Source organism: Nothobranchius furzeri, chromosome 2 (genome assembly GCF_043380555.1).
Source record: "Nothobranchius furzeri strain GRZ-AD chromosome 2, NfurGRZ-RIMD1, whole genome shotgun sequence".
Lineage (NCBI taxonomy): Eukaryota > Metazoa > Chordata > Actinopteri > Cyprinodontiformes > Nothobranchiidae > Nothobranchius > Nothobranchius furzeri.
In genome coordinates this window covers 59,556,053-59,583,244 of record NC_091742.1, presented here as the reverse complement: position 1 = coordinate 59,583,244, position 27,192 = coordinate 59,556,053, and the positions used below count along the sequence as shown (strand labels likewise).

The 27,192-nt window shown below is 43.7% G+C and overlaps 4 protein-coding genes and 1 non-coding gene across 6 annotated transcripts in view; 2 read left to right on the top strand and 3 right to left on the bottom strand.

Annotated features, from left to right (window-relative positions):
* Positions 1–220: 220 nt before the first annotated feature.
* On the bottom strand, positions 221–6,219 carry nedd8 (NEDD8 ubiquitin like modifier). The gene is made up of 4 exons (XM_015946790.3): positions 5,842–6,219; positions 5,713–5,760; positions 5,544–5,626; positions 221–1,047 (listed from the first exon to the last, which is right to left on the bottom strand). The coding sequence occupies exons 1-4, from the start codon at positions 5,857–5,859 to the stop codon at positions 954–956; spliced, it is 243 nt and encodes an 80-aa protein (XP_015802276.1). The 5' UTR covers positions 5,860–6,219; the 3' UTR covers positions 221–953.
* Positions 6,220–6,304: 85 nt separating this feature from the next.
* Positions 6,305–15,028, top strand: gmpr2 (guanosine monophosphate reductase 2). Its single transcript, XM_015946788.3, has 10 exons — positions 6,305–6,394; positions 6,798–6,962; positions 8,098–8,217; positions 8,337–8,420; positions 8,516–8,689; positions 8,776–8,857; positions 9,206–9,312; positions 9,712–9,754; positions 13,962–14,121; positions 14,205–15,028. Exons 2-10 carry the CDS (start codon positions 6,876–6,878, stop codon positions 14,392–14,394), a joined length of 1,047 nt encoding a protein of 348 aa, XP_015802274.1. The 5' UTR covers positions 6,305–6,394; positions 6,798–6,875; the 3' UTR covers positions 14,395–15,028.
* On the bottom strand, positions 12,856–15,774 carry LOC129165433 (uncharacterized). Its single transcript, XR_011517233.1, has 2 exons — positions 15,654–15,774; positions 12,856–12,912 (listed from the first exon to the last, which is right to left on the bottom strand). It is a non-coding gene; the product is annotated as an uncharacterized protein (transcript).
* An 856-nt stretch (positions 15,775–16,630) lies between these two features.
* Positions 16,631–25,695, top strand: homezb (homeobox and leucine zipper encoding b). Of its 2 annotated transcripts, none has more exons than XM_015946798.3 (2): positions 16,631–16,786; positions 24,158–25,695. In XM_015946798.3, the coding sequence occupies exon 2, from the start codon at positions 24,182–24,184 to the stop codon at positions 25,553–25,555; it is 1,374 nt and encodes a 457-aa protein (XP_015802284.3). In that variant the 5' UTR covers positions 16,631–16,786; positions 24,158–24,181; the 3' UTR covers positions 25,556–25,695. The 2 variants fall into 2 exon arrangements, with proteins under 2 accessions (XP_015802284.3, XP_015802285.3); XM_015946799.3 differs by lacking the exon at positions 16,631–16,786 and adding an exon at positions 23,307–23,415.
* Positions 25,592–27,192, bottom strand: part of cideb (cell death inducing DFFA like effector b) — a 5,176-nt gene continuing 3,575 nt past the window's right edge. The window contains exons 3-5 of the mRNA XM_054747702.2: positions 27,145–27,192; positions 26,880–27,064; positions 25,592–26,067 (exon numbers count right to left, since the gene is read on the bottom strand). The exon at positions 27,145–27,192 is cut by the window's right edge and continues 111 nt beyond it. Of these exons, the coding sequence (XP_054603677.1) occupies positions 25,923–26,067; positions 26,880–27,064; positions 27,145–27,192 (378 nt within the window). The 3' untranslated portion in view covers positions 25,592–25,922. The remainder of the gene's footprint in view (positions 26,068–26,879; positions 27,065–27,144) is intronic.

The window sequence follows — 27,192 nt, the reverse complement described above, 5'->3', positions numbered from 1 at the left end:
GATACATTTCTTAACTATTATAAACCTGACTCTTTTTCCTTGGAGTTAATACGAAGTGTCGCTTAATCCCTGCAATAAAAAGTTCTGATCTTCTGGTTAAAATATTCAAAGAGCCATCAGACTGATATTTCATATTTCTATGGAATCTCACATTTTATGGTTCATAAGTAAGATGTAAACGACTCATCGTTAGTGTGATAAATAAAACGAGCACAGGTGGTTTTAGGTTTCAAATCTTTAATCCAAAACAATTAACAGGAAGCCTTATTAGCATCAGTTTTATTCAACTTAAACATAAATAAGTCACATTATACTGAACACATTGAGAGGATAGTTCATACAGGTAGACTCAGCAAAAAGGTCATCAGACCTTCAGAAATGGTGTAAAAATGAGCAACATGTCTGTAAACTGAACAGCTGGGTGCCAAGGAGCTGAGACAAGGAGCATATCAACAATATGAAAACAACTCAGCAATGTGGAAATAATATTTTAAATAATTTCCTTTACTGATCTAACATTGATCAGTGCTTCTAACACTTGGAGTAACTTCTGTGAGACAGAACACATACGAATGTAAAATTCATTTGTAAATTACAAATGTGTCCCCTTTACTTTAAACTCTACACTCAAGCAGAACTTTAAACATCTCAGTTTTGATTCACACAGAGAAAAAAGAACATTAAAGAACTGTTTGCTAATGTAGCCTTTCTGCATTTGGAGCTTGTTTTCTTGCCTTTGAAACATAAAACTTTACAGTAAAATCTGTTAATTGCAAAAGAAAGGTGGAGATCAAAGCAGAAACCATTTGAGGGGTTTCTACTAGACGCTCTGTGTTGTCTTCAGAGTCACCAGATGATTGTGAAACTTATTTAAAAAACTCTGGGACGTTTGCAGGCATCGTATAACATTCAGCGTATTTTTATTTAATTTTATGTTGTAGCAGGTCAAGCGTTCAGCAGAACAGGCATCCTCCTCTCAGGGCAAGTACCAGGTGCAGAACTGAGCCTCCCTGGATCTTATAGTCCGCTGCTGTTTTCTCATCATTCCTACAATTGACAAAAAATAAAATAAAAATAAATAGTAGAAAATGAATCCATGATTTTGTAAAATGCTGTTATGATGTCTGTGTTTTCTTGTTTGGTGACATCTTTACCATATTTCAATTAGAAAACATTAAAGCAAATAATTAAGACCACGTAGAGAGGTATATGACTCTTTATGACCTTTGTTATTATTTTTCTTCAAACTATTCTCTTAAGTGTATGTGCTGCTGTAACGAGTGAATTTTCCCACTGTGGGATCAATAAAGTCTATTCTACTCTAATCAATCATGTATTTTTAATTATTTTTCTTTTAAAACTAAAATATTGTTCAACTTGAAGAAAGAAAAATCTGCCTGCAAATTTATTTTTATTTTGTGAAAAACTGTTGCTTTTCAATCAGAATTACTATTGCTTAGACAAGTGAAATTGTTTTCAATGTTTTTTTTTCCCACACAAGCATTAAAAATTGACAATTATTTAGTAGTAGTGGTATTATTGTTGCATAAATAGAAAACAAGAATTATTAAAAAGTCAAACATTAAATGAAGGCAGGTGAGTTGATACCACACACATCTGACACAACGCTTCACCAGATTAATTAATTAATCATTAATAAATACATTATTTCTAAAAGCTAAATAATATTAAATATGATCAACCAAGGGGCTGCACAGTGGAGCAATGGTTAGAGCTCTTGCCTTGCAGCAAGAAGGTCCCAGCCTCTAGGGATGTGTATTGGTGAAATTCTGGCGATACGATACGTAAACGATACAGGGGAGGCGGTACAATGTATCACAATATATCGTGATACATTCAGCCAGATGATGTTGGTGAATTTTTTTAGACTGGAATTACTGCAGGAAAATTCAATAAACAGTCCAAACTGATATGTAACATGTTTAACATGAGGAATCTGAACCATAATAGAGGGATTTACATTTCAGTGGTGGAAACAAAACCCATTGCACACTACTGCTGACTAGAGGTCAGTGTTTGAACTGCACCAAAAGAAAAGACAAAACACAAATAATTAGTATGTAAATTCTTCCAAAAATTCCATACACGGCTTTTGAATATCGATTATAATATTGCAGGAAAAATATATTGTGATATATTGCCATATTGATATTTTCTTACATCCCTACAAGCCATAAAATCAAGGAATTTGCATGTTCTCCCTGGGTTTCCTCCAAGCCCCCACAATGCGGGACAGAAATTGAGGCCAATGCGGAAGTGAAATAAAATGCTGTTCCACCCTCATCCACTAGGGGCTGGTGTCAGAAGCGAGCAAATCCTCATTGACTCCCATGTTAAAAATACCAATTTCACAGCAGAAATAAACATGTTTACAGCCTGGTACCAAAACATGTTTTTGGTTTAAATGATCTAGTTTACACTCATGACAACTCTGAGGGGGGTGAATTTTTTTCTCACTCTTCTGTTTAAGTGTATAGAGCTCCGGGAGTTGACGTCACTTCTCCCGGCATGCAACAGTTCAAATCGAAACGGCGCCATATTGGCAGGCAGAAGCCCGCAGCTGGACTATTTGTTATTGTCAGAAAACTCAATCAGACAGGAAATATGGTAGATTCCTGTTGTGCCCCAGGATGCAGAACAGACGCGGACGACATAAGGAATGAGCCATCTACAGGATTCCCCAAGATCCGGAGTGCCGCAAACGTTGGATCATTGTAATGAAATGCGCTAGTGACCGGGCTAAAATGAAACTGGGATCCCGAGAGTAAAGGTTTTCACTCATGCAGCGACCACTTCATATCAGGTACTTAAACCAACGTTTCCTCAACTGTGTATGGTATTAATTTTAAATGCTTTTATTACGATTCTTAGTGGGCTTCCTAAACTTATTTTGGCGTGGCTTTTTCCGTCTTATTACTCATAGCAACAAGTAAACATCACGTAAAACGTTGCCTCGTGAGTTCTGCGTGCTGCCGTTTACGTGTTTTAGGATCACAGCAATTAACCCGCTAAGCTGTATTTAATTTTTAAGCAATGGTTGATCAATTGTCAGATCACACATAAAAAGCACTTTGGATTGCTATTATCTGTCTCACCGAGACAGATCTCAGACAGATCATGAGACGCTCCTGCCTGACATATTTATTTTATTCACGGAAAAAATCAAACTAGTGATTTCTCTTGGCGTTCAGTTTATACATTCAAACAGCACAGCACTCTATTTAAACTACTTACATGTAAATCTATGTTATTTGTCCATCCATCCATTTTCATCCGCGTATCCGGAGTCGGGTTGCTGGGGCTGTAGCGTCAAGAGGCCCAGACTTCCCTCTCCCCAGCCACTTGGGCCAGCTCCTCCGGGGGAATCCCAAAGGGTTCCCCGGCTAGGTCCGGTAAGAAGTCCGCTCCGACAGCTTCTGGCGTTTTTAAAAAGTATCCCAGGGGCACGGTAAGGGTCGGAGATGTTTAGTCTATTTAATTTCTGACTATATAAAACGATTTCTTTGGTTTAAAGTGTGAAGTAAACTCTGACAGAGTAAAATCCATGCCGATCCCGTTCATTTTGTTTACCTTTGTTGCCTGCCAACATGGCATCTACTCTCTTGAGAGTCACGTGACGTCCGGAGCTCTATTAAAAGCCTAAAAATTTGAATAATTTATGAGCATCAGACCCACGTGACCGCAGAGCTAGCTCCGTGGAAAGGCCTCAGTCTGAGCCTCGGCCTCGCCTGAAAACTGTTCCGCCATTTTCAGTCTCTCACCTTAGACCAGTAGTTGTAGCATTTGTGTATTCTTTTTTGGATATTATTTGTGTAATTGTTGGACAAAATGACTTGCTGTGGCATTAATTGCACTAATAGAGCGTCCAAGGAGTCTCCATTTCATTTTTTTCGGTAAGTAAAATTATATTTATGTATTTTAGGTCACTGCCGAGCTGAGCTTAGGTTTTAACATGTACTGTTTAACCATGAAATTTAAATGTAATAGGGTAAAACCCAGTGCATTTAACATAATGCTGCACTTTAGAAAATTGGTTGAAATATAACATGTTGGTGGAGCTGGGTTCCGACTATCGGCTTGTGGAGCTCTCGGGAGACCGATGTTTTCCACCCGTTCTCCCCTCCCCGCAGCTCCTGTCTGCTGCGCGGGCTGCCTGCTTGTGGAGCTCTGGGATGGAAACCTTTCCACCCGGTTTTACCCAGCGGTCAGCCCGGCGTATCTCTGACTCAGAAGCTCTGGTGTTGTGCACAGTTAACTCCGGTTGTAGCTAGGTTGCTACCTCCGTTAGCTTAGCTCCCACCTCCGCGTTAGCTTTGGGTTAGCTTCAGGTTAGCTTGTAGCTAGTTCGACCGGGTGTCGTCAGTTGATCCCAGCCTTACAGCCACACCCTCAGCTCCACCTATCTTCCCTTTTGTGGAATTGTCTGGGCTTGACGGAACCTGTGACACGGTCAAAATGGCGGTGGTGGCCACCTCCCATTTCCCCTCAAAAACGTGATATTGGAGCCTATGGAAATGAATTGTCCAGTATATATATTGATGGTTTCCTCCTACAGTCGAAAAATATGACTTTCAGGTTGATTAGTCTTTTTAAATTGTCCCTAGGTGTGTGTATGGTTGTTTGTCATGTGTGGCTCTGTGTTGCGCTGTGATGGACTGGAAACCTGTGTACCCGCCTGTTTGCCCAGAGACTGCTGTAGACAAGTACCAGCCCCCTGTGACCCTGCATGGATATGCGGGTATAGACAATGGATGGATGATCAACCAAATATAAACTTTCAACCCGAGAAGCTTTGCTTACTGACTAGATAAATACAGGGTATCTGCAGGTTTAAGGGAGCCAAATTTAAGACTTTTTAAGACCTTTTTTAAGGCCACTTTGACCAAATTTAAGCAACTTTTTAAAATGAAATTTAAGCTATAATTTCCAGCTATTGCCTGGAACCGGTGCTAACCACGTCGCGAACGTGGGATTAGCCATCCAGTTAACATTAAACTTGCACTTCCCCATGGCGCAAGCTCCCACTAGCTTAACCAGCTAACGTGCTCATCTAAAAATAGCCCCCTTTCACAACCAACTGAATGTGTACGGTTCAGCTTACGCCAATATCATACACAAGAAATGCTGAACAATAACTAGAAATTTACGAAATTTTTATAGAAATAAAAGAATCTTGCTTATTGGGTCTTTGGTAATTTAAGACCTTTGGAAACTGTATTTAAGGATTATTTGTCATTTTTAAGGCCTTAAATTTGGAAAAGCTAATTTAAGACTTTTTAAGGACCCGCTGCTGTCCAGATGGTGTTTTAAAGGTTTAACCCTCTCAGGCTCAAAACAAGTTTTGATAAAAGGACGAACAACTAAGTCCTTCAGGGGTACTTCTGAGTTAAAAAAAATGCTCATGAAATGCGTAGGTGGAGTAACCAGGTAGGTAGGTTTTAACGTTGCAAATCTGCAACACCTGCCTCCAGAGGGTTAATAAAGCATTATAATTTATTAGGGGACATGCATCATGATCTCACATCTGTTTCCCACTGTAGATCAGCCTCTGTTGTTGGGGAGGGATTCCTTCTTTCTCCTCCACCCTTTCTTTAATTCTCTCCACCTGGATGGGAGTTTGAATGTAAACACAATGCTCAGTAATATAAAGGAGTTAAACAGCCATGTGGATATAAATATGTATAAATATACCTTATCTGTGGGCTCTATGTCAATCTCTATCTCCTTGCCAGTTAACGTCTGTAATAAAGACATTTTAAAGTTAATACCGTCTTCCTGTAAAGCTGCAGTAGGCTTATCGTTATGTTTTATATGACTTACCTTCACTTTAATCAACATCTTCGTTTAATTGTTGTGAAAATCTCGAAAGCAGAGTTACTTATACTGTGGTGTGTTCAATAAATCTACAGTTTAAGCTTGTTACGAAGCGAAACCTTAAAAATGTCGTAGAAGATCTAATTATCTCAGAAATTCAGTGAATGTTTCCTGTGCTTTTCGTTTAATCCTACCGACACACTGTCCGTGCGGTCGACTGTTCTGCCTAACTCGTTTCGGGTTCAATTCACTCAATTTAACGCGAAAAAGAAAATTCTGAAATTATTTAAAGTCGTCGAAAATTACCGTACGTACCTCGTCAGCATAAGTAAATTTAGATGTGTTAGCTTATATCATCAAATATATTAACGACATTGGCGCAACGTAACGTAAAGCCAGTTCTGGTATTTGTAGTCTTTATCTGCGTGTCGATTTCAAGCTAGCGTCCTTAAAAGACTACAAGGCAGCCGTCAGTTAGTGTCCGCCGCCGTAAAACTTCCCGCGCGAGAGGAAGTCGAGAAGGCAGCTTCGGTAAAAAACACATCGTACTTTTCCAACGGTAAATGTTTACTTTTTCACTAAACGTGTTTGTTTTATTGTTTAAAACAATAGGGTTTAAATAAATGCACAGTTGCTCTAATAAATAAGAACGCAGTGTTTTACTGTAAACTAGTGCAACCTTGAAAGTTGACAAAGGAGTAGAAAATGCAGCGCGGATCTCCACACATGTGGAAACCACTGGCAAGCTTAAAAACATCACCACAACTTAGCTATTGTAGCTTAAATGGGTTTTAAAGGAAGAAATGTGCGTAGTAATTTTAGCTTATTGATCCACAACCTAAATGTTCCTACCAGATTTGATTTACATCAGCTTGCATCTTGTCCGACTTTAAATGAGTTTAAATAACTATGATAAAAAAAGGCGTTTTGTGAAAATACATCTGTCTCTTTCTCTTTTACAGACAGAACCTCCTTAAAGAAGCAGCTGATCCACGCCACACTAGGTCGTCTTTGCTCTTCTGTTGCATCCTGCTTCCAAAATGCCTCGCATTGAGAATGACATCAAGCTGGACTTCAAGGATGTCCTCCTCAGACCAAAGCGGAGCACACTCAAGTCCAGGAGTGAGGTGGGTAACCCTTTCCTCTTCAGACTTTCCTGGTCTGTCAGTGTTTCCCCTCTTCAGCTACTGTGGTGTAAAAAAGTCTTTGCCCACTTCCTGATTTCTTACTTTTCCATGGGCCGGTTAGCCGCCGCTCCATTTTCACCATTTGTGGTTTGCTGGAGTCCCAAAACTTAGGACAGGGGTTCATAACCTTTATCTAAATTATTTCTTTATCACTTGATCCTGAATTTCTTTGGATGTCGGCACAGTGTCTTACTCATTTTAGGGAACAGATGTGGCAGTAATCAGTTCTGGGTGTGCATCCTTTTTCCCCGTTAATAATAAAAAATCTTTGTTTAAATCTGGGAAAAGGGAGAAAAAAGAGCTTGATACCAGATTAAAGGTCTAAAGCTGCTTTAAATTACTCCAAATTTTGTACAAGTGTGTAATAAATGCATCCTAATTCACTTGGAACACACATCAACGCTGTTACGCTCTCCGGCGCACAATGGTGCATCTATGTATTCATGCCTATGGTCCAGTCCCGATACGCGCCTTGTTGTTTTCAGCAAAGTGCTCTTAGACAAAGTGTGCAGTAAGGCTTCGTCCCAATCCCAATACTCGCACTTTCACTCTTCCGCCCTTCAATTACGCGATCCAGACCAGGGTTGAGAATCAAGACACCGATAAGGTGTCCCGATTCTCAAGGGCGGAGCTTGATCACACCCCAATGCAGACTTAGGTGAAGGGTATTACCCACAATTCACTCATCGTCCTAAAACAACCTAATTTCATTAGAAATGACATATTTTCAGAAAAGGAACTTGAGCCTTTTCTCCTGCAGCAATAAATTGTGGGTAATACCCTTCACCCAAGTCCACATCAATGCAGACTTGGGTGAGGTGCAGATCAAGGGTGCAAAAGGGGCGTGATCAACTTCTGCACTTGAGAATCGGGACGCCCTACGCACTCGCACCCCTGGCCGGGATCGCGCAGTTGAAGGGCGGAAGTGTTTTTACCAGATAGGCGGTGCTACAAGACCCGTATATGAGTGTAGATGGCCAATTGGGGGCTGTGTGGAAAGGTTTTCAGCATTTACTCCTACACCAACCTGATTATTACAAACACACTGAGGCGTCGCTGTGCTGCACTTCTTCAGGTGGACCTGATGAGGAGCTTCACGTTCAGGAACTCAAAGGGCAGTTACAGGGGGATTCCCATCATAGCTGCCAACATGGACACCGTGGGGACATTTGAGATGGCTCTGGCTCTGCATCAGGTTGGTTAAGATCTTTGTTTCTGTAAGACACACCGTCAGATATGCTGGTATTATTTTCTGCAGCATTTTAATGAGAAGGATCAACACAAGCTGATGTTTTGGGTTTTTTTTTCCACTAGTTCTCTGTCTTTACTGCCATCCACAAACATTACAGCGTAGATGACTGGTTGGAGTTTGCAAAAAAGCATCCCGACTGTCTGGAGGTAAGCAAGTCATTCCGTAATTTTCAATTTTGACAAGTTCTTTTCTTCTAATTCCTTATAGTGGACTTTCTTTCCTGTGTTTTCCCTTTCCCCAGAGCGTAGCCATCAGCACTGGAACTGGAGACGGGGACTTTGAGAAAATCTCGGCCATCTTGGAGGCCGTGCCTCAGCTGAGGTACGTCTGCGTCGATGTGGCGAATGGCTACTCGGAACACTTCGTTCACTTCGTCAGAGACGTTCGGCAGAGGTTTCCCTCACACACCATAATGGTCAGTAAATGCCTGCTAATACCTTTTAACTGGAGTGTGTGGGCCGGAAAAATACCTGGAAACCTTTGTATTCTTGTGTTGCTCAGGCAGGAAACGTGGTGACTGGAGAGATGGTGGAGGAGCTGATCCTCGCCGGCGCTGACATCATCAAAGTTGGTATCGGACCAGGTGATCAGACTTCAGTTCCCCACAGAAACTCTATTATACTAGCTTGACATCTGGAATATAATTTAAAAAAATCAGAAATGTAGATTTTTTTATTTAACTACTAATTGAATATTAGTAATCATGAAGAAGTAGATTTTACTGTGTAATTAAATAACAATAAACTTGTCACTTATGTGTAATACTTAGATCCTCCACTGGAGGGCAGAAGACACATCTATGATTTGACCCTCAGGCTTTTAGGAATCTACTAGATAAAGACGTAGACAGTTACCCTGTTGTAACCCGGGGTCATTCATCCCATGGGATGTTTGTGAACATTTTTAGTCTCATAGAACTCTTCCTCTTCAGGCTCAGTGTGTACGACCCGTAAGAAGACTGGAGTGGGCTACCCTCAGCTCAGCGCCGTGATCGAGTGCGCCGACGCGGCCCACGGCCTGGGCGGCCACATCATCTCTGTGAGTCTCCTAAAACAATGCAGTAGAAAAATGTGCACTTGTTGAAGTGATGGGCAGCAGCAGTTCAGGAGGTAGAGCGGGTTGTCCAGGAACCAAAGGGTTGCACGTTCGATCCTGCTGTTGTGTCCTTGGGCAAGACTCTTAACCCGCCTTGCCTGCTGGTGGTGGTCGGAGGGACTGATGGTGCCTGTGCTTGGCTGGCTTCGCCTCCGTCAGAGCGCCCCAGGGCAGCTGTAGCTCTTCACCGCCCAGGCGTGAATGTGTGTGGGTGAATGAATGACTTGTGTTGTAAGATGCTTTGGGGGGTTCTAGGACTCTAGAAAGTGCTTTATCAAATACAGGCCATTTTAAAAGAACATTTATTTGCATTCAGATTTTTTCCTTTCTTTTCTCACACAGGATGGGGGGTGCACTTGTCCGGGAGACGTCTCAAAGGCTTTTGGTGAGTTTTCATCATTTAAAGCTGTTATAGCGAATCTGCAAACAAGCTAGATTTTGAACAGCTGCTAACAATGTAACGGTGTAACGGTGGCATGTCTATTATGTACGGGTTGGCATTAATCCAGTTTAAATTATTTTCAAAGATAGAAGCGTGTGTGAGTTATATACTACAACTGCTTGCCTTACTTCCTGCTCCTGTGTGTGGAGCTGACTTGTAGCAGTAATGCGACTCGTATCTGCAGCGGTTCTGATCCGTAGCGCTGCAGGATGCAAAATAAACAGGAGGGTGGGGACTTTTCATTCGCTTGTAGAGTTTAGTCTTTCTTAGTTTTACCATCATCGTATATTTCTCTGTGCGCCACTTGATCGTGAGACTGATACCCGTTAGCTTTAGCGTTAGCCAATCTGAGTGTAGCTCCACTTTTGATCCCAAACTTTGGACCGGTTCTGCCTTTGCTGGTTCCTTTATTTTCCTCCACTGCATCCAGATGACCACACTGTGCACCAGTAAAATGCATTTTTCTTACACGTAACTTACTTTTGTTCAATAAAGTCCTGGGAAATAGTAATTTAAAGATGTTGCACCAGTGCTACGTTTAAAAACAGACAAACGCACACAGACTGTTGTTTTCATACCACTGTGCAGCCCTGCTCTGATATGGAAGAGCCTGGGGGAAAATCAATACGTCAATAGCAGCAACCATAGATATGTAACTAGCTAGAAAAGCTATTTTTGATCTTTTTCTGCAGCTGTTTTAGTGCTTTTCGGTGCACTGCTGGTGATACAGCGCCCCTGTAGTGGCGCAACGCTGCAACTGCAGTTACAATAACATCCATACAGCTGGGGGCAGAGTGAAATCAGGCTGGGGCGGCACAAAATTAGCTGGGGGCGGCCGCCACGCAAATTTCTGAAACACTTCTGCAGCCTGGAGTGTCTAGTGTAGCATACCATAAAGTCTGTGCCATCTCCAACCCGCTTTTCTGTGTAAAACATAATCAAACACATCTGGACTCCAGTGAAGGTGTAGGACCATCTCAAGGATGATCAGAAGAAATGGAAAGCACCGAGTTAAATATGAGTGCCACAGCAAAGGGTCTGAATACTTAAGACCATGTGATATTTTAGTTTGTCTTTTTAATAAATCTGCAGAAATGTCTAAAATTCTGCTTTTCTATCAACACGGGGTGTTGTGTGTTCATTAATGAGGGAAAATGATTTTAATAGATTGTAGCTAATTGTGATACAACAGAGTGGAAAATTGACAGGGGTCTCAGTTTATAGATATATAGCCCAAGCAACTGTTAATGGTAACCAGAGCTATTGCTAACATCCTGGTTGGATGACAGAAAGCAACAAAGAAGAATGTCAGGACACACACGTAACGTTCCAGGATGTACTGGGAATATTCAGACTTTGAGCGAATGCCGGATAGATCCATAGCTAGCCTCTTGAGTTATCTGGGTAAAGTACACGGATGTACACAGAGTTAACAGCTTCAGGCAGCATCGTAGAACTATCAGAGTAAACTGGCCTATTAGCATGCAGCTAATTTAATACTCATGTCCTGGCTGAGTAGGGCTACCCAGTCGTTTCATTGTACGGCTTTAGTTTAGGTTAGCGTTAGCAGCAATAGCAGTGTTGTGGCCAGAGCTCATGGGACATGTTCATTCATTTTTAGCACCAAAAAATTTTATTTATTTATTTTTATTTATAGGTTTATTGAACAAGGACAGCACAAAAGACAATGTTACATGGAAGGGCAATGCAACCGTTGTTTTGTACATAGGTTTTCTAGCCAGAGGCTAATTTTCAAACTTAGTCCTTGGTTGGACTTCTAGATATAATCAAATAACAGCATTTATAACATTTGTCATCACACACACACACACACACACACACACACACACACACACACACACACACACACACACACAGAATCAATGTAGATCAATTAGACTAAGAAACAGTGTTCACAAGTTTGTTGTTTCAGCCATTTTTTCACCTGGGAGTTAAAAGTTAAGTGAGTTAACAGTTTTATTTTGATGGTAGATTTTTCCAGATCTGAGGTCCTTTAGATGAGAACGAGGATTGACCAAATGATGTTCTGTATTTTGGTGGTTTACAGTCTCTGTTGGCTACTCCTCTGGTTGTAGCTCCTGTGCTGCTGGCTTTTCTAATCAGTCTGCTCACCAGCTCTGGGACAAGGCCATTTATACATTTGAACGTCAGTTTAATGACAGAAAGGTTTATAAAGTTTTCAAAATGTAGCAGGTTGTACTTCTCCTGTATTTTACAGTGGTGCCATTTCATTGGTTTTTGGTCCAGAACTTTTAGGGCTTGTGTGTCACCCCGCAGTCCACGACTGCAGGTTCCGGATACAAGGGGGAAAACAAGCGACTCATGGTCCAAAGAACAGGCAGGGGAACCACTTAACACAAAAACCAGTCATTTAGTTGGAGGAGCAAAACACCGCTAAAAGTTCGTCTTTTAGAGGCTGGAGAAGTAAAAACATAAAAGCAGTCCTAAAACAGTCTAAAACATCCTGTGCAGCACCAGGGGCGGGACGGTGTCCAGTACAAGGAGCCACCTCTTGGCTCCAGCTGACCCGTGTTGACCCACGTAGCTGGGACCCAGTCTGCCCCACCTTGTCCTTTGGCTGTCAGGCACAAAGTCGACCTCCTGCAGCAACCTGTCTGTGCTGCCGCCATGGCTCCAGCGTCGTCCTCTCGCCCGCTGGCTGCTGCGCACACCGCCAGTCTCTCTGCAACCCCCTGGCACAGCTCCGCTCCTTGGACACGTCACGCCCTCCTCGGTCCAAGGCCCTAACAAGACGTAGAGGCACCAGCACCAAAATTGCACCACTCACATGGGGGAGGAGAGGGCAACTCACAATCCTCCACACTTGGGCTTTTGTCCACATCCCAGGACAGTGCTCCAGGTGCCGTTCTGCATTCCAGGGTGGTCGGGCGTTCGTGTCCTTGCCAGGGACGTCACCATCCAGGGTGCGTCTCTTACTCTCAGACCTCATGCATATCTCTGGTGTCTGCTGCTCTCCAGGACTCTTTCCTCTGTTCCTTTTATACCTCGTTGGAGTCCATTGCACCTGTGGTCATTCCACACCTGTTCCCATTTGTTTCAATTAGTGTCTCTGGGAGGTACTTCAAAGGGAAAAAAACATTCCAAACACAAAATAAGCATGTCAACAAAAAAACACAAATCATGCAACTTAGGCCTAGTCCACACGTAGCCGGGGATCTGCCAAAACGTAGATATATTTCTACGTTTTGGCCTGTCATCCACACGAAAACGGATCTTTTTAAAAACTCCGGCCAAAGTGAAGATCTGCGTTTTCTCCGTTTTGGGTGTCTGCGTGTGGACGGAAAAAAACGGAGTTTTAGAATTACTGCTCCTTGCGGAAGACCACAGACGAAGGACGAGGTTAAGAACGGGGGAAGTACTGCCGCCTACAGGTCTGGCATGTCCTTAACAACGTATTTATCCGGGTACGTGTGGACAGAGATTGTTTTTAAAACGCGGTGGTGTGGATGCAAGTTTTTGGAGGGGCGGATATTCGTTTTTAAAAAACCCTGGCTACGTGTGGACTAGGCCTATATCCAAACTTTTCCACTTTGTGACATGTGTACCACACCACCTTTATTTATACAGCACTTTAAAAACGCAGCCATACGGCTGACCAAAGTGCTGAACAGTCGCGCAATAATAGAGATAAAAAACATAAAACAATACTATAAAATACAGCCAACAATAAAAAAGACAAGCCGGGGAAAAAAAAGTACCAATGAAACCAATGAAACCTTACAATGGACGATAAAATAAGAGTAGTAAAAGCCAAGCTAACAGCTAACTGTTAAATGCAAGAGTAAGATAGTCTTTAGTCTAGACTTAAAATCTGCCAGACACATGACCGGTTTTAAAACAGACTGGGTTGCTTGACTCCAAACAGTCACACAGTAAGAAAGGTGAGACAGAAGCATGGCCTGCAGGTACAGCTGGGCAGCTTTTACAGGTAAGCATGGTCTTATCAGGCGGAAGCAGTTGAGGTTGGTCTTAATGGTTATTTGCTAACTAAAGTCTTAAAGAACAGTGTTTAATTGTGAATAAAAAGATGTTCAAGGACCTTTTAAATTTGCTTTAGAACATGTTTTCCTTAGCACATTTTGTCACTCGCTGTCTGTGCCACTCCCAGGTGCCGGAGCTGACTTTGTGATGCTGGGCGGGATGCTGGCCGGTCACTCGGAGAGCGGCGGGGAGGTCATCGAGAAAAACGGCAAGAAGTACAAGCTGTTTTACGGAATGAGCTCCGACACGGCGATGAAGAGGCATGCTGGAGGCGTGGCTGATTACAGGTCCCTTTTAATCATTAAACAGGTTTGATTAGAGAGATTCTTTTTTTTTTTTCATGAGGGTGAATTCGTGTTTCTGCATTCAGAGCGTCGGAGGGGAAGACGGTGGAAGTTCCCTACAAAGGTCCGGTTGATGAAACGATACGGGACGTCCTGGGAGGGGTCCGCTCCACCTGCACCTACGTGGGAGCAGCGAAGCTAAAGGAGCTGAGCCGCAGAACGACCTTCATCAGAGTCACCCAGCAGCTCAACACCGTCTTTGGCAACGACAACTGAATGTCCACCTTCTGTCTGACTCCCACATGCTGATCACACACACGAGTCAGCTGATAGATGTAGTTACTTTTAAATATCCTCGTTATCCCTGTTTTATGTTCAGATTGATGTTGATTGGAATTATTTTCCAGCACAAGTATAAAAAACCCAGAAAGTGTTCCCAGGAGTCACGGCTTGGTCTCAATAAGAGCTTTGATTCCTCAGCTTTTAAACACAAAGTCCTTAATTAATATTAATTATCTTATTTATGCAAGTTTGGAGCTGTTCATGAACAGTAAGTACAGCCCTGTCTTTGTGCACTGCTTCAAGCATTATAGCAAATGTCTTAAATTATGACTCCTAAATATTTAATGCAATTGTGGTAGAAGGGTTAGGGTTAGAGTAGAAATGTACCTATTTTAAAGAAAAAAACCATTCCATCAGCCATGTTTTGCACTTTAATGATTATAAATTAGAGCTTTAAAGATTAGATGACTACAACCCGCCTCTTCTATGCTGAATGTAACTGAGTTGGACCTCTGACAGCCTATTAGAGAAATCAAAAGCAGAGCAGCTGATCAATATAAATATTTATATAAATCCCACTTCAGCACAGGATTAATACCAACGTGTTGCTGGAGCATCTTTCTTCATTTCTTATAGCCTTTTGTGTTCATGAGGCGGAGTTAGCAGAGGAAAGTAAATTATTCAATATTTAGACGTGACTGAATTAAGCTCATTTCCTGTTCTGTTAGACGTGTGTGTGTGTGTGGGGGGGGGGGGTGTGAAGTATGTGTTGCGAAACATAAAAGTAATGTTTGTTTTTCTTTTTCCATTTCACGTTGAGTCAATAAAACATTCCTCGCTCCATTTCACCGGTTTTATTATTGATGAGTACAAATGCAAATGTGTATTTTCAACCAGTAGGTGGAGACAAACACTAAAATTGTTTTAAAAATACATTTGAGAAAATATGTATTGTCTGTATTAGGCCGTGACTCGATTAAAATTTTTTATTAATTAGAGGATTAGTAATTAATTAATCGCGTTTTTAGAGTGTTTCTGTTTTAACTTAAACTTCTGTTTTCAACTTTAAGACACGTTGTTTGTGATTGTTTACAGAGTAGTGAGAACACGGAGCGTTCTCCCAGCGGCAGCCATGTGCCTCTCGTTTGTCTGACTACCGTACTTTCATAAACTACTGTTAGGGCAAAGAATTATTCTGTCTGGTGCTTTCAGTGCTGCACAGATGTTACGTAAATGTTAAAAATATAGCTTACCGCAACTTTTGTAACGTTTCCGGTGCCACCGGGCAGCTGCAGCAGAGACGATCTCTGAAAAATATCCGCGACACGGACTCCGTTGTTGTCTGGAAGCTTTTTTTCCAAGTTAAGAAAAGAGGCGGACGTGTTTCCTAAATCCTGCATCCGTCCACGCAAGGCAACTTCTTTCTGTTTTTATTCCGTTTTAGTAGCCATTAGCACTGTGCATTGTTGTGAGCGTCAGTGATATTCGGTCTACGAGAAAATCGTGCAATAACAAAGGTTCCGCCTTGCTCGAAATGCAAGCTGTGATTAAATGCGTTAATTTTTTTACGCGTCATTTTTTTCTAATTAATTAATCATAATTAACACGTTAAAGTCCCGGCCCTAGTCTGTATTTAAACCAAAATGACAATTATATATCATTAAAAATTAAGTCATTATTCTAATGTAATGTGTTCTTTATGAATGCCACAATCAGGACAGGAGATTCACATCGATTAGAAAAACACACCCCGGGACCCTACATGGACAAGCGGGTTCAGAAAATGGATGGATGGATAGAAAAACACTAAACATATCAGGTTGATTTGTCCCTGGAGATCTTTCCACCGTTGGAAAAGTCAGGAAACTTTCAGCAAGAGCGTTCCCATTCCTGCTTCGACTTTATTTATTTATTTATTTATTTTTTGTCAGATTATCTCACATGATGCATTAAAACAGAACCACATATGTAAAATTAGCATGATTATTAAACAAAACATAATGTAACTAATGAATAGATAGAATGTTGCTGCAGGCTTCTCACAGAACATTGCAGAAGTTCACACAGCACCTCTGTGGTGGGAAGGGAACCAACAACTCTTCCACAAGAACAAGTTGCCTGTGAGGATTTTTTGCTTCATCATCTTCTCACCTTTCTGTCTTATCTTTTCAACCAGTTTGTCTCTATGGCTTCCAGGCTCTAGGCCTTTCCTCAGATCCACAGCTTTGGCTTTCTCCACATCCTGGTTCACCTGAGAGAACATCTGCAGGAACCTGAAGGTGTCCTTCTCCTTCTGGGCTGCCTGCATGCTGCTCTTGCTGGTTTTGATGGGCACCATACGAGCAGAGACCGAGCTCTGGATGCTGATCAGAGAAACATCACGCAGGTTGGTGACAGCCTCAATGAGACGCACGCTGCAGCGACCCAGCTTCTCTCTCTCACTCTGCTCCCACTTTTCTAGACTCACGTTGTCATCATCGCTTTTCTCCAGCAAGACCTGCTGCTCAGCTTTGAGCTTCTCCATGAGCTCCTGGTGGGCTGTGGAGAAGGTCTTCATGTTGTGCAGGCAGTGCTGGTCCTCAATAGCACAGGAAACACACCAAGATCATGTCTTCCAGGCAGTAGTACTCCAGGAGTTTACCATGCTGAGGGCATTTGGAGTCCTCACCTAAAGACATGGGCTCAGTCAGAGAGTGAGTCGGCAGCAACACGGGTGTGGTCAGGTGGGCTTGCAGGTGCTCGACACACATGGAGATCTCACATTTCATGCAGGTCTTCTGTGCTGGTTTCCTGTCCTCGGTGCATATGTCGCAGAGACTATCAGAATCGTTTGGAGCGTTCCCAGACATGTTTGCAAATAAGAAAATGATCCGGTTTCAATTTTTTAAATACCACTCAATGTTGGGTAAAGTTCAAAAAGACTCCTTGTTTGTTTTTGGGTTGATATTTTTGAGAATATCCCTGGGCTGCCACCTACCGTGGTGGAGGGGTTTGAATTACTCAATGATCCCAGGAGCTAAGTTGCCTGAGGCTTTCTGCCTCTGGTAGGGTCACACATGGCAAACAGGTCCTAGGTGAGGGATCAGACAAAGAGCAGCCCGAAGACCTCTTATGATGAATTATATGAATGGAAACCATGTTCCCTCGCACGGGCATGGGTCACCAGGGCCCTCCTCTGGAGCCAGGCCTGGATGTGGGGCCCGCTGGCGAGCGCCTGGTGGCCGGGCTTTCACCCATGGAGCCCGGCCCGGCACAGCCCGAAGAGGAAACTTGGGTCCCCCTTCCCTTGGGCTCACCACTCGTGGGAGGGGCCAAAGGGGTTGGGTGCAGCGTGTGACGGGTGGTAGTCGAGGGCGGGGACCTTGGCAGTCTGATCCTCGGCTACAGAAGCTGCTCTTGGCACATGGAATGGCACCTCTCTGGTGGGGAAGGGGCCTGAGTTGGTGTGTGAGGTTGAGAAGTTCCGACTAGATATAGTCGGACTCACCTCATCGCATGGCTCTGGCTTTAGAACCAGTTTCCTTGAGAGGGGTTGGACTTTCTACCACTCTGGAGTTGCTCCCACTGAGAGGCGCCGAGCAGGGGTGGGCATACTAGTTGCCCCCCATCTGAGTGCCTGTATGTTGGGGTTTACCCTGGTGAATGAGAGGGTAGCCTCCCTCCACCTACGTGTGGGGGGACAGGTTCTGACTGTGGTCTGTGCTCATGCACCAAACTACAGTTCAGACTCCCCACCCTTTTTGGAGACCTTGGAGGGGGTGCTGGAGAGCGCTCCTTCCGGTGACTCCCTCTTTCTGCTGGGGGACTTTAACGCTCACGTGGGCAACGACAGTGAGACCTGGAGAGGTGTGATTGGATTAACGTGCCCCCCCCCCCCCCGATCTGAATTCGAGTGGTGTTTTGTTATTGGACTTCTGTGCCAGTCATGGATTGTCCATAATGAACACCATGTTCAGACATAAAGGTGTCCATATGTGCTCTTGGCACCAGGATACCTTAGGCCGCAGCACAATGATCGACTTTGTTGTTGTTTCATCTGACCTGTGGCCGCATGTCTTGGACACGCGGGTGAAGAGAGGGGTGGAGCTGTCCACTGACCACTACCTGGTGGTGAGTTGGCTCAGATGGTGGGGGAGGATGCCGGTCAGACCAGGCAGGCCCAAACGTATCACGAGGGTCTGCTGGGAACGTCTGGCAGAGTCTCCTGTCAGAAGGAGCTTCGATTCCCACCTCCGACAGAACTTCCAAAATGTTCTGGGGGAGGCGGGGGACATTGAGTCTGAATGGACCCTGTTCCGTGCCTCCATTGTTGAGATGGCCGACCGGAGCTGTGGTCGCAGGATCGTCGGTGCCTGTCGTGGTGGCAACCCCCAAACCCACTGGTGGACACCAGCGGTTAGGGATGCTGTCAAGCTGAAGAAAGAGTCCTATCAGGTCTTTTTGGCCTGTGGGACTCCAGAGGCAGCTGACGGGTATCGGCAGTCCAAGCGGAAAGCAGCTTGGGTGGTCGCTAAGGCAAAAACCCGGGCATGGGAGGAGTTCGGTGAGACCATGGAGCAAGACTTCCGCACGGCTTCGAGGAGATTCCGGTCCACCATCCGGCGCCTCAGGGGGATAAAGCAGTGCTCTACCAACACTGTTTATAGTGGGGACGGTGTGCTGCTGACCTCTACTCAGGAGGACGTTGTGGATTGTGGGCAAAATACTTCAAAGACCTCCTCAATCCCACCGACACGTCTTCCAGTGAGGAAGCAGAGTCTGGGGACTTTGGGTTGGCCTCTCAAATCTCTGGTGCTGAGGTCACTGAGGCGGTTAAAAAGCTCCTCTGTGGCAAGGCTCAAGGGGTGGATGAGATCCGCCCGGAGTTCCTTAAGGCTCTGGATGTTGTGAGGCTGTGTTTGCTGATGCGGCTCTGCAATATCGCATGGACATCGGGGGCAGTCCCACTGGACTGGCAGACCGGGGTGGTGGTCCCCTTATTTAAAAAGGGGGACCGCAAGCTGTGTTCCAACTACAGGGGGATCACACTCCTGAGCCTTCCTGGTAAGGTCTATTCAGGGGTTCGGGAGAGGAGCGTCCATCGGACTGTTGAACCTCAGATTCAGGAGGAGCAATGTGGTTTTCATCCTCGCCGTGGAACACTGGATCAGCTCTATACCCTTAGGGGGATCCTGGAGGGTGCGTGGGAATTTGCCCAACCAGTCTACATGTGTTTTGTGGATTTGGAGAAGGCTTTTGACCGCGTCCCTCGGGGGGCCCTGTGGGGGTATTCTGGGAGTATGGGGTACCAGGCCCTCTGATACGGGCTGTTAGGTCCCTGTATGACCGGTGTCCGAGCTTGGTCCGCATTGCCGGCAGTAAGTCGGGCTCGTTCCCAGTGAGAGTTGGACTCCGCCAAGGCTGCCCTTTGTCACCGATTCTGTTCATAACCTTTATGGACAGGATTTCTAAGCGCAGCCAAGGTGTGGAGGGCATCCATTTTGGTGGCCTGAGGATCAGGTCTCTGCTTTTTGCAGATGATGTGGTCCTGTTGGCTTCATCAGATCGTGATCTTCAGCTTTCACTGGAGCGGTTCGCACCCGAGTGTGAAGCAGCTGGGATGAGAATCAGCTCCTCTAAATCTGAGACCATGGTCTTGATTCGGAAAATGGTAGAATGCCTTCTCCGGGTCAAGGATGAGGTCCTGCCCCAAGTGGAGGAATTTAAGTATCTCGGGGTCTTCTTCACGAGTGAGGGAAAACTGGAGTGTGAGATCGATAGGCGGATTGGTGCTGCATCTGCAGTGATGTGGGAGTTGTATCGGTCTGTTGTGGTGAAGAGAGAGCTGAGTCAGAAGGCAAAGCTCTCGATTTGCTGGTCCATCCTACCCTCACCTATGGTCATGAGCTTTGGGTAGTGACCGAAAAAACGAGATCACGGATACAAGCGACTGAAATGGGTTTTCTCCAAAGAGTGGCTGGGCTCTCCCTTAGTGATAAGGTGAGAAGCTCAGTTATCCGAGAGGGGCTCGGAGTAGACCCGCTGCTCCTCTACATCGAGAGGACCCGGTTGAGGTGGCTAGGGCATCTGGTCAGGATGCCTCCTGGTGAGGTTTTCCGGGCATGTCCAACCGGGAGGAGACCTAAAGGTAGACCCAGGACACGGTGGAGGGACTATGTCTCTCACCTGTCCAGGGAACGCCTTGGGATTCCCCTGGAGGAGCTGGCCCAAGCTGCTGGGGAGAGGGAAGTCTGGGCCTCTTGCCTTAGGCTACTGCCCCCACGACCTGACTCCGGATAAGCGGATGAAAATGGATAGATGGATGGATGGATGGATGGATGGATGGATTTTTGAGAATTTCGTGACGTTTGTGCCAGCTTCTAAACTTTCTCACGACACAGCAACACTGTCAGGTGCCTTAGAACGCCCACAATCTGTGAGGTTTTTCTGTTCAGTTTGACAAACGAGCCGCACCCGTGTAAGGGCATAGGGAGCTTGTGCAATTTCCCAGAAAATGATACCATCTACTTTGATTTTAATGTAGTTCAGGTTTACAAGGTTTTTCCATAGAACTCATTACTTTATAATTTTTAGAAACAGAAAATCCATCAAACAAATGAAATAATTCTACTTCAACACCATCATTGTTGTAAGCTTTAGTCAAAATTTCGATTTTATTCAGAACATTAAATAAATCTATGAGAGTTTATGACATCAAGGTTTAAGATTGTATTCATTCGTCTGAACACTGGAGTGCATGACACACATAGATGAATATTTCCCACTACTCTGTTAAAAACTAGTTCCTGTACCTATTACCTAATAAATTTGGGGTTGTTTTGGTACATGTGTGTATTTTATACTCCAATGGTGAGTTTTGTCAATTTATCACAAAATAAATTCACTGTTTTAACGTGAATTCAGTTCATATAACAACTTTTTGACTTTATCTTATGCTTTAAACAGAGTTACTATGCAGTGAGGTATTTTGGGTTACTTTTAGCTACATTAGCGAATTATCCAGCGTCATCGCAACATCTCAACTGAAAAACAATCTGGATGTTTTCTAGGCCACTCCAAAACCTTCGCTTTGCTCGATTGTTGAGACATTCAAAGATAGACTTTTTGATGTCATTCCAATAAGTGTTTATCATTCAACATTACATCATGATGCAATGCAGAACAAAATTGCGATGCATTTAACCACAAAAAAAAAAAACAAAAAAAAAAACCAGACAAATGCCGTTAGGGATTTTTAAAAAATGAAGTAAAAGAAAATAATGTTATAAATAAAACCATGTCAAAGAAGAGGGGACTATAAATCTATAAAATATCTTTGTCCAAGTAAGTACAAGCATAGGTAGAAAAACTTTAAAAACTGTTAAAAGCACCTGGAAGTGTTCAAAAGTCTGATTGCTGTTAGCAGGCTGTGGTTTTTTTGGCCTGGGAGTTGGAGAGATAAATCAGTCCATATGTTAGGGGGTGGATGGTTTCCTTGGTGATTCTCATTGACCTCAACGAGCTGAGTTGTTTCACCAGGTCCGCAACAGATGGCAGTGTGACCCCAATGATCTATACAGTTGACCTGCTACCCTTCCCAACACCTTCCTATGGGAGCCCCTGCTGCTCACCTGCCATAGAGAAGCTGCTGGATAGCAATAGCACCTGAGTGTGCCATCTTTAGTTTCCCCAGGAAGTGTAAGCATTGGTAAGCTTTTATGACCATGGCGAAGGTGTGCGTTGACCAGGTGAAGTTTTTGGAAATGTGGGAGGCAATCTCCAGTGAAGTGTCCTTGATGTAAAGCAGAGTATGCACAGGGCTTTTCTTCTTGGACCTAATCACCATTTCTTTGGAGTCTAATGTAAGGGGTGGCTGAGAATGCACACCTGTGGAGAGGCTGTGCTCAGCGTGGTGATATCTGACCTGTTATTCCCTCCCCGTACAAATTGAGGCAGGTCTGTTGAAGAGTCCAATTTTGCAGGACAGTGTTCAGACCAAGTGGGCCCAGTTTGTTGATCATGTCCTGTGGGATTCTAAGGCCAACCTATTTCCACAAACAGCATCTGGACCAGTGCATTCTTTTCCAAGTTTTCCATAGACAGGTGGAATGCAGTGGACATGGCATCCTGGTTGGAGCACTTTGGACAATAGTCATTTTGACGTAAAGGGGATAGGATAGAGGTGATGTAACCTTTGACCAGCCTTTCAAGCAGGACATTTAAGATCATTGTCATGCTGCATGACTCAAGGTGGCAATGGTTCTCCATCAGGATTTTCTATTAGAGAGCGACATTCATGGTTTCATTAATTAGAAAAAGTTGTCTATTTCCTAGAGCAGCAAAGCAGCTCCAGACCATTACACCACCACTACTGTTGGTCTGATGTTCTGAAAGGAAGTGTTAGTATATACACCAGATGTAACATTTCACACATCAGTCCATGGAATATTTTCCCTTGGGAGATTGTCTACATGTCTTTGGGGGAAATGTGGGATGGGTGTTTGTGTTCTCATTGACCAGAGGAGAACCACGAATATTCTGCTTACGTTACTTTTGTGAACAATTTGACCTAAACCTGAATCAAGTGAATCTTGCCTTTAGGTTACTTTATTTCTAAAATGTTTGCAGAACGTGCCATGTGTTGCATTTTAGATCTTAACAAAATGTATGCTGTAAAATAGATTATATATATGTTTTTAAATTTTATTTTACATCTGTTGGCAAGAATTATTTTTTGTTTTTTACTTTATTGCAGATTGATTAGCTCAGCCTAGAGCATAAACTATCCCTTGTCGCATATAAATAATTTAAGTTAAAACAAATTTGTTTGGAAGAAACCCTGATCTTTGTGGGACCATGAGAACATGAGGAAAATGTAGCGACTGAACGGTTTGAATGACGTCACATCTCACGGTGTTTTGGAGCTTCGAGAACCTTGATCCTGGTTTTTACGTCTGCCGATTAGCAGGATTTAAAATAAAAAATTTTGACATTTTTAAAAGCTGAAAGTGCAAAACTGAGGTCTAGTGAAGTGACGTAAGTTTGAATAATGTGTTTAAATTTATAAAATGTGTACACGGTGACTTTCTAAAGTTAGCTAAACAAGGTAGCGCTAATGGTTTGCAACGCATCTTCTGAATTATTAAAATATGATTGTCAACAATCACGTGTTATAGTTTAGATTATTTTAAAATTTGGTTTAAGGTCTCGTGACGTGTGAGTTATAGAGTTAAAATGACCTAAATCAGTAAAGCAACGACTTTAGAACCAAACCGCTAGCTTAATTTCGAGTTTTAGGGAGTTATCGCGAGACCTTTTACGTGTTTAGCACATATATAGGTGTTTAGGCTTTAAGTTATCGCGAGACACGATGCGCTGGCTCAGTCATTTTTTTCTGTTCACAAATAATCGTTTTAGTAAACGTTTCAGATAAATGTGCTGACTGTTTGATTTCATGAGAATTCGTTTTCATACCCTTCCATGCTTTCTTAACCTGCTGCGTGACATTGCTTCTTATGTTTAAATTTTTGGCAACAGATGTCACACGTTGTGTTGGTTTAAACCCAACATATGCGTTTTTAGTCCTTCCCATATTTGAAGAAAATGATAAAAATGTTGCCAGGATTGCTATAAATAAAGCTCAAACATTAAATATACATTAGGCTGATGGTTATTTATTTTATAGCCGAGACTAAGGAAGAACTACTCACACAATCAGACACGGACAGTATAAAAATGTTGGGAGATTTTTATTCCATCCTTTTTGTTTTGTCTGCAGGACTCCCTCCCACTCCTGGCTGTGATGAGGCAGCTTGCCAACGCAGGGCACATCAGCCCCAAACAGAAGGCATTAGCCTCTGTGGCTCAGTCATCAGACACCGGAAGGCCTCAGAGTAACTTCAGCATGCATCCAAACCAGCCACTGTGTCTCCCTGTGCTCTCGTTGAGTAATAAGTTTTTATGGGTTCTCTTGCCCCAGATTGACCTAAAGCCAGATGCAGCGGCAGAGCTGGACAAAGCCTTCAGTAAGTTTCCATATCTGACGCTCAAGCAGACCAATGCGCTGGCGCAGCGCTGCTCCCTGCACCCACAGCTGGTGAGGGTGTGGTTCATGGCACAGAGGGTCTGCTATGGTATCAGCTGGGACTACACAGACATCCGGGAAGCCAGGAAACACTTCAAATCCCTTCACAAAGATGGCGGCGGAGAGCGATCAAACGGGCCGAATGGAGAGATGGGTAAAGGAGGCAAGAAAGGGAGTCAGAAGGATGTGGAAAGAGGGTCAGGTGGAAAGAAATGGGTGAGTGCTAATAGGAAGAAAACAAAGATCAAAGAAGTCAAAGCCAGTGTTCCACAAAAACAGAAAGAGGAAACGATAGCTGGAAGCAGAAAGAGGGGGGTGGGCAAAGAAGACGATGCTGAAAAAGCAGCAGAAGATAAGAGAAATGAGAATGAGAATGAAAGGCTAACAGGCAAGTCTGAAGGAGGAGTTCTGACCAGGGGGAGAAAGAAATTAAAGAAAGAAGAGGTGAACCCCCCCCATGAGAGTCCTGTTGTGTCTGGGATCCGTCTAGGTGCCAGTCCACCGATCAGACGTCCAGTACGAACCCTCAGAAACACCCCAGCATCTGAAATGGACCTGGACAGAGCTGACGTTTCCTCCAAGAACAGCAGCCTTGACGAAAAAACAGACTTGTTGGCCAGTCTGGACGAAGATCCCCATGCCGATGCTACCGACCTAAACATTTTGGTCACAGATGAGGACAAACTGAAGGGGCTAGACACCACCGACAACAGTGGTGTTACTGCAGACGACCCACCCGCTCCGATCAAAGATGAAGGCCATGTTGCCGACATAAATGCTCCTCCCGCTCCAGCCTGTATGAAAGCAGAGAGGCCGGATCAGCTGGAGAAGTTGCGTGCGGCTTTCCGTGACTGTCAGTACCCAGACAGCGCGCAGTACGACTTGCTGTCAGAAACGACCGGAATCTCCCGCAACTGGCTGGTCCGGTGGTACGGGGACACACGCTACGCCATCAAACGATCAAAGCCTCGCTGGATGAATGTAGAGGACTACAAACAGATCCTGGCTAACATCAAGAATCGCCAGTTCCTGGGCTCACTTTGCAAGTCGGTGCTGAGTCCAGCAGGCCTGAAGACCCCACCGCAGGACTGAAAGCTGACTAATAGCTACAGGAAGTTGTTTTAGACGTTCTTCTGAGTTGTTATACTTTTATTATAATTACAGTTCCATCAAAACATTCAGAACTCACAAAATAGATACAATGCTTTTCTTAAAGTTACCCTTTCAAATGAAAACAAAGATCATTCTGCAAGAAAAAAAAGCATAAAAAATAAACAGCTGAGGGTTGTGGTATACACTATTGCACAAAAACACTAGACAAAGATTTATACGCTCATTCTTGTCCAGCTTAACTAAGTTTAGTTCAATCTTTGTTGGTCAGAAGGTTACAAACTGCCCTTCTCTCACTTCTGGTTGGTTTAACCTGATTTGGTGTTTTAATGATGCCCATAAAATGGACTCATCGTTTCCAGTTGGTGACGTACTCTGCCCTCTGCGGCTGCCAGAGCTCGGCTCCTTCGATGACGCGACGCAGAACGGAGGCGGAGGTGATGAGCAGGTGTCCGGCGGTTTGAAGGACGGTGGAGACAACACGCAGAAATTCTCTGAAAACCAGAACAGTTCTGTTAGCCGACTGTTAAAAAAAAAAAAAGTCAATGTATTTAAGTCATTTTTGGTGAGAAAAAAAAAGAAAAAAGTTGGACCAACAGTTCACGACTGACGTTAATGATCTTATCTACCGTTTTATGGCATTTTATTATGTGTTTGACAACTATTGACACTTGTTCCGTTACAACTCTGAGTTCTCTCTGAAGTTCTTCTCTGAAAAAAATAAAAAGGTTCATGTTCAAATTTGTGTTTGATGTGTAAAGTTGCCCAAATCTGTCTCAGCTGTTTAGACTCATCCAGTGAATCTGTTAGAGGATTTTGAGCTAAATTAGCAATTTCTCCTAAAAACGATCAACTTTTAAAATTCAGAACTTATTCGTTCTTTCCCTTATTCAATTCTGGGCCTGGAGGGCCGGTATCCAACACGTTTTAGTTTTAACCCTGCTTCAACACACCTGATTTCAATCAGTAAGTGGTTAACAGGCTTCTGCAGAGCCTGATGAGCCGCTGCACAGGTGATTCAGCCACTGAATCTAGTGTGTTGGAGCTGAGAAACCACTAAAACATGCTGGATACCGGCCCTCCAGGCCCAGAATTGAATAGCCCTGCCTTAGCGGATTTAATTTTTGCGTTTTTTGGGTCACTTTTTAGGTTGACAAGACAAAAACAGCTCTGAACTACTTACTCATCGTGTTAAAATGGCTTTTTTTATTTAACAAGCATAACTGCACAATTTTTTCCAAAATTAACATTTTAACAATTTTTTTCCACTGTAAAGCTCAGCATCTTTATAAAGTCCATGTCTTACCTGAGGACTTTTTTGGGCCCCAGACACTGAAAGTCAGCACTCACAGAGTAGAGGCCTTGAAACGTGGCCTTCACGCTCAAGGAGCCGAACACATCCTTAGGGCTCAACCTGTAAAGGTCAAAGGTGACTCGAGCGATGTCTCTGCCGGTGCGAGGCTTGCTGTGGTTTGTGAGCACAACCGTACCCTGGGGTGGATGAAATAAAACACACTCGGTTGTTGTGGCTGAATATAAAAAGGAAAGGTAGATTTGAGAGATGGACTCACAGGCTGAGGTTTCCATGTGCGTCCAGGCTCCAGAGCCATGAGCATGAT

Coding starts and splice junctions, on each gene's coding strand:
- gmpr2 (XM_015946788.3), top strand. CDS start 6,876: ATGCCTCGCATTGAGAATGACATCAAGCTGGACTTCAAGGATGTCCTC. Junction 8,421..8,515: donor AGCATCCCGACTGTCTGGAG/GTAAGCAAGTCA, acceptor CCCTTTCCCCAG/AGCGTAGCCATCAGCACTGG. Junction 9,755..13,961: donor AGACGTCTCAAAGGCTTTTG/GTGAGTTTTCAT, acceptor TGCCACTCCCAG/GTGCCGGAGCTGACTTTGTG.
- homezb (XM_015946798.3), top strand. CDS start 24,182: ATGAGGCAGCTTGCCAACGCAGGGCACATCAGCCCCAAACAGAAGGCA.
- nedd8 (XM_015946790.3), bottom strand. Junction 5,627..5,712: donor ACATAGAGCCCACAGATAAG/GTATATTTATAC, acceptor ACTCCCATCCAG/GTGGAGAGAATTAAAGAAAG. Junction 1,048..5,543: donor ATCTACAGTGGGAAACAGAT/GTGAGATCATGA, acceptor TGTCAATTGTAG/GAATGATGAGAAAACAGCAG.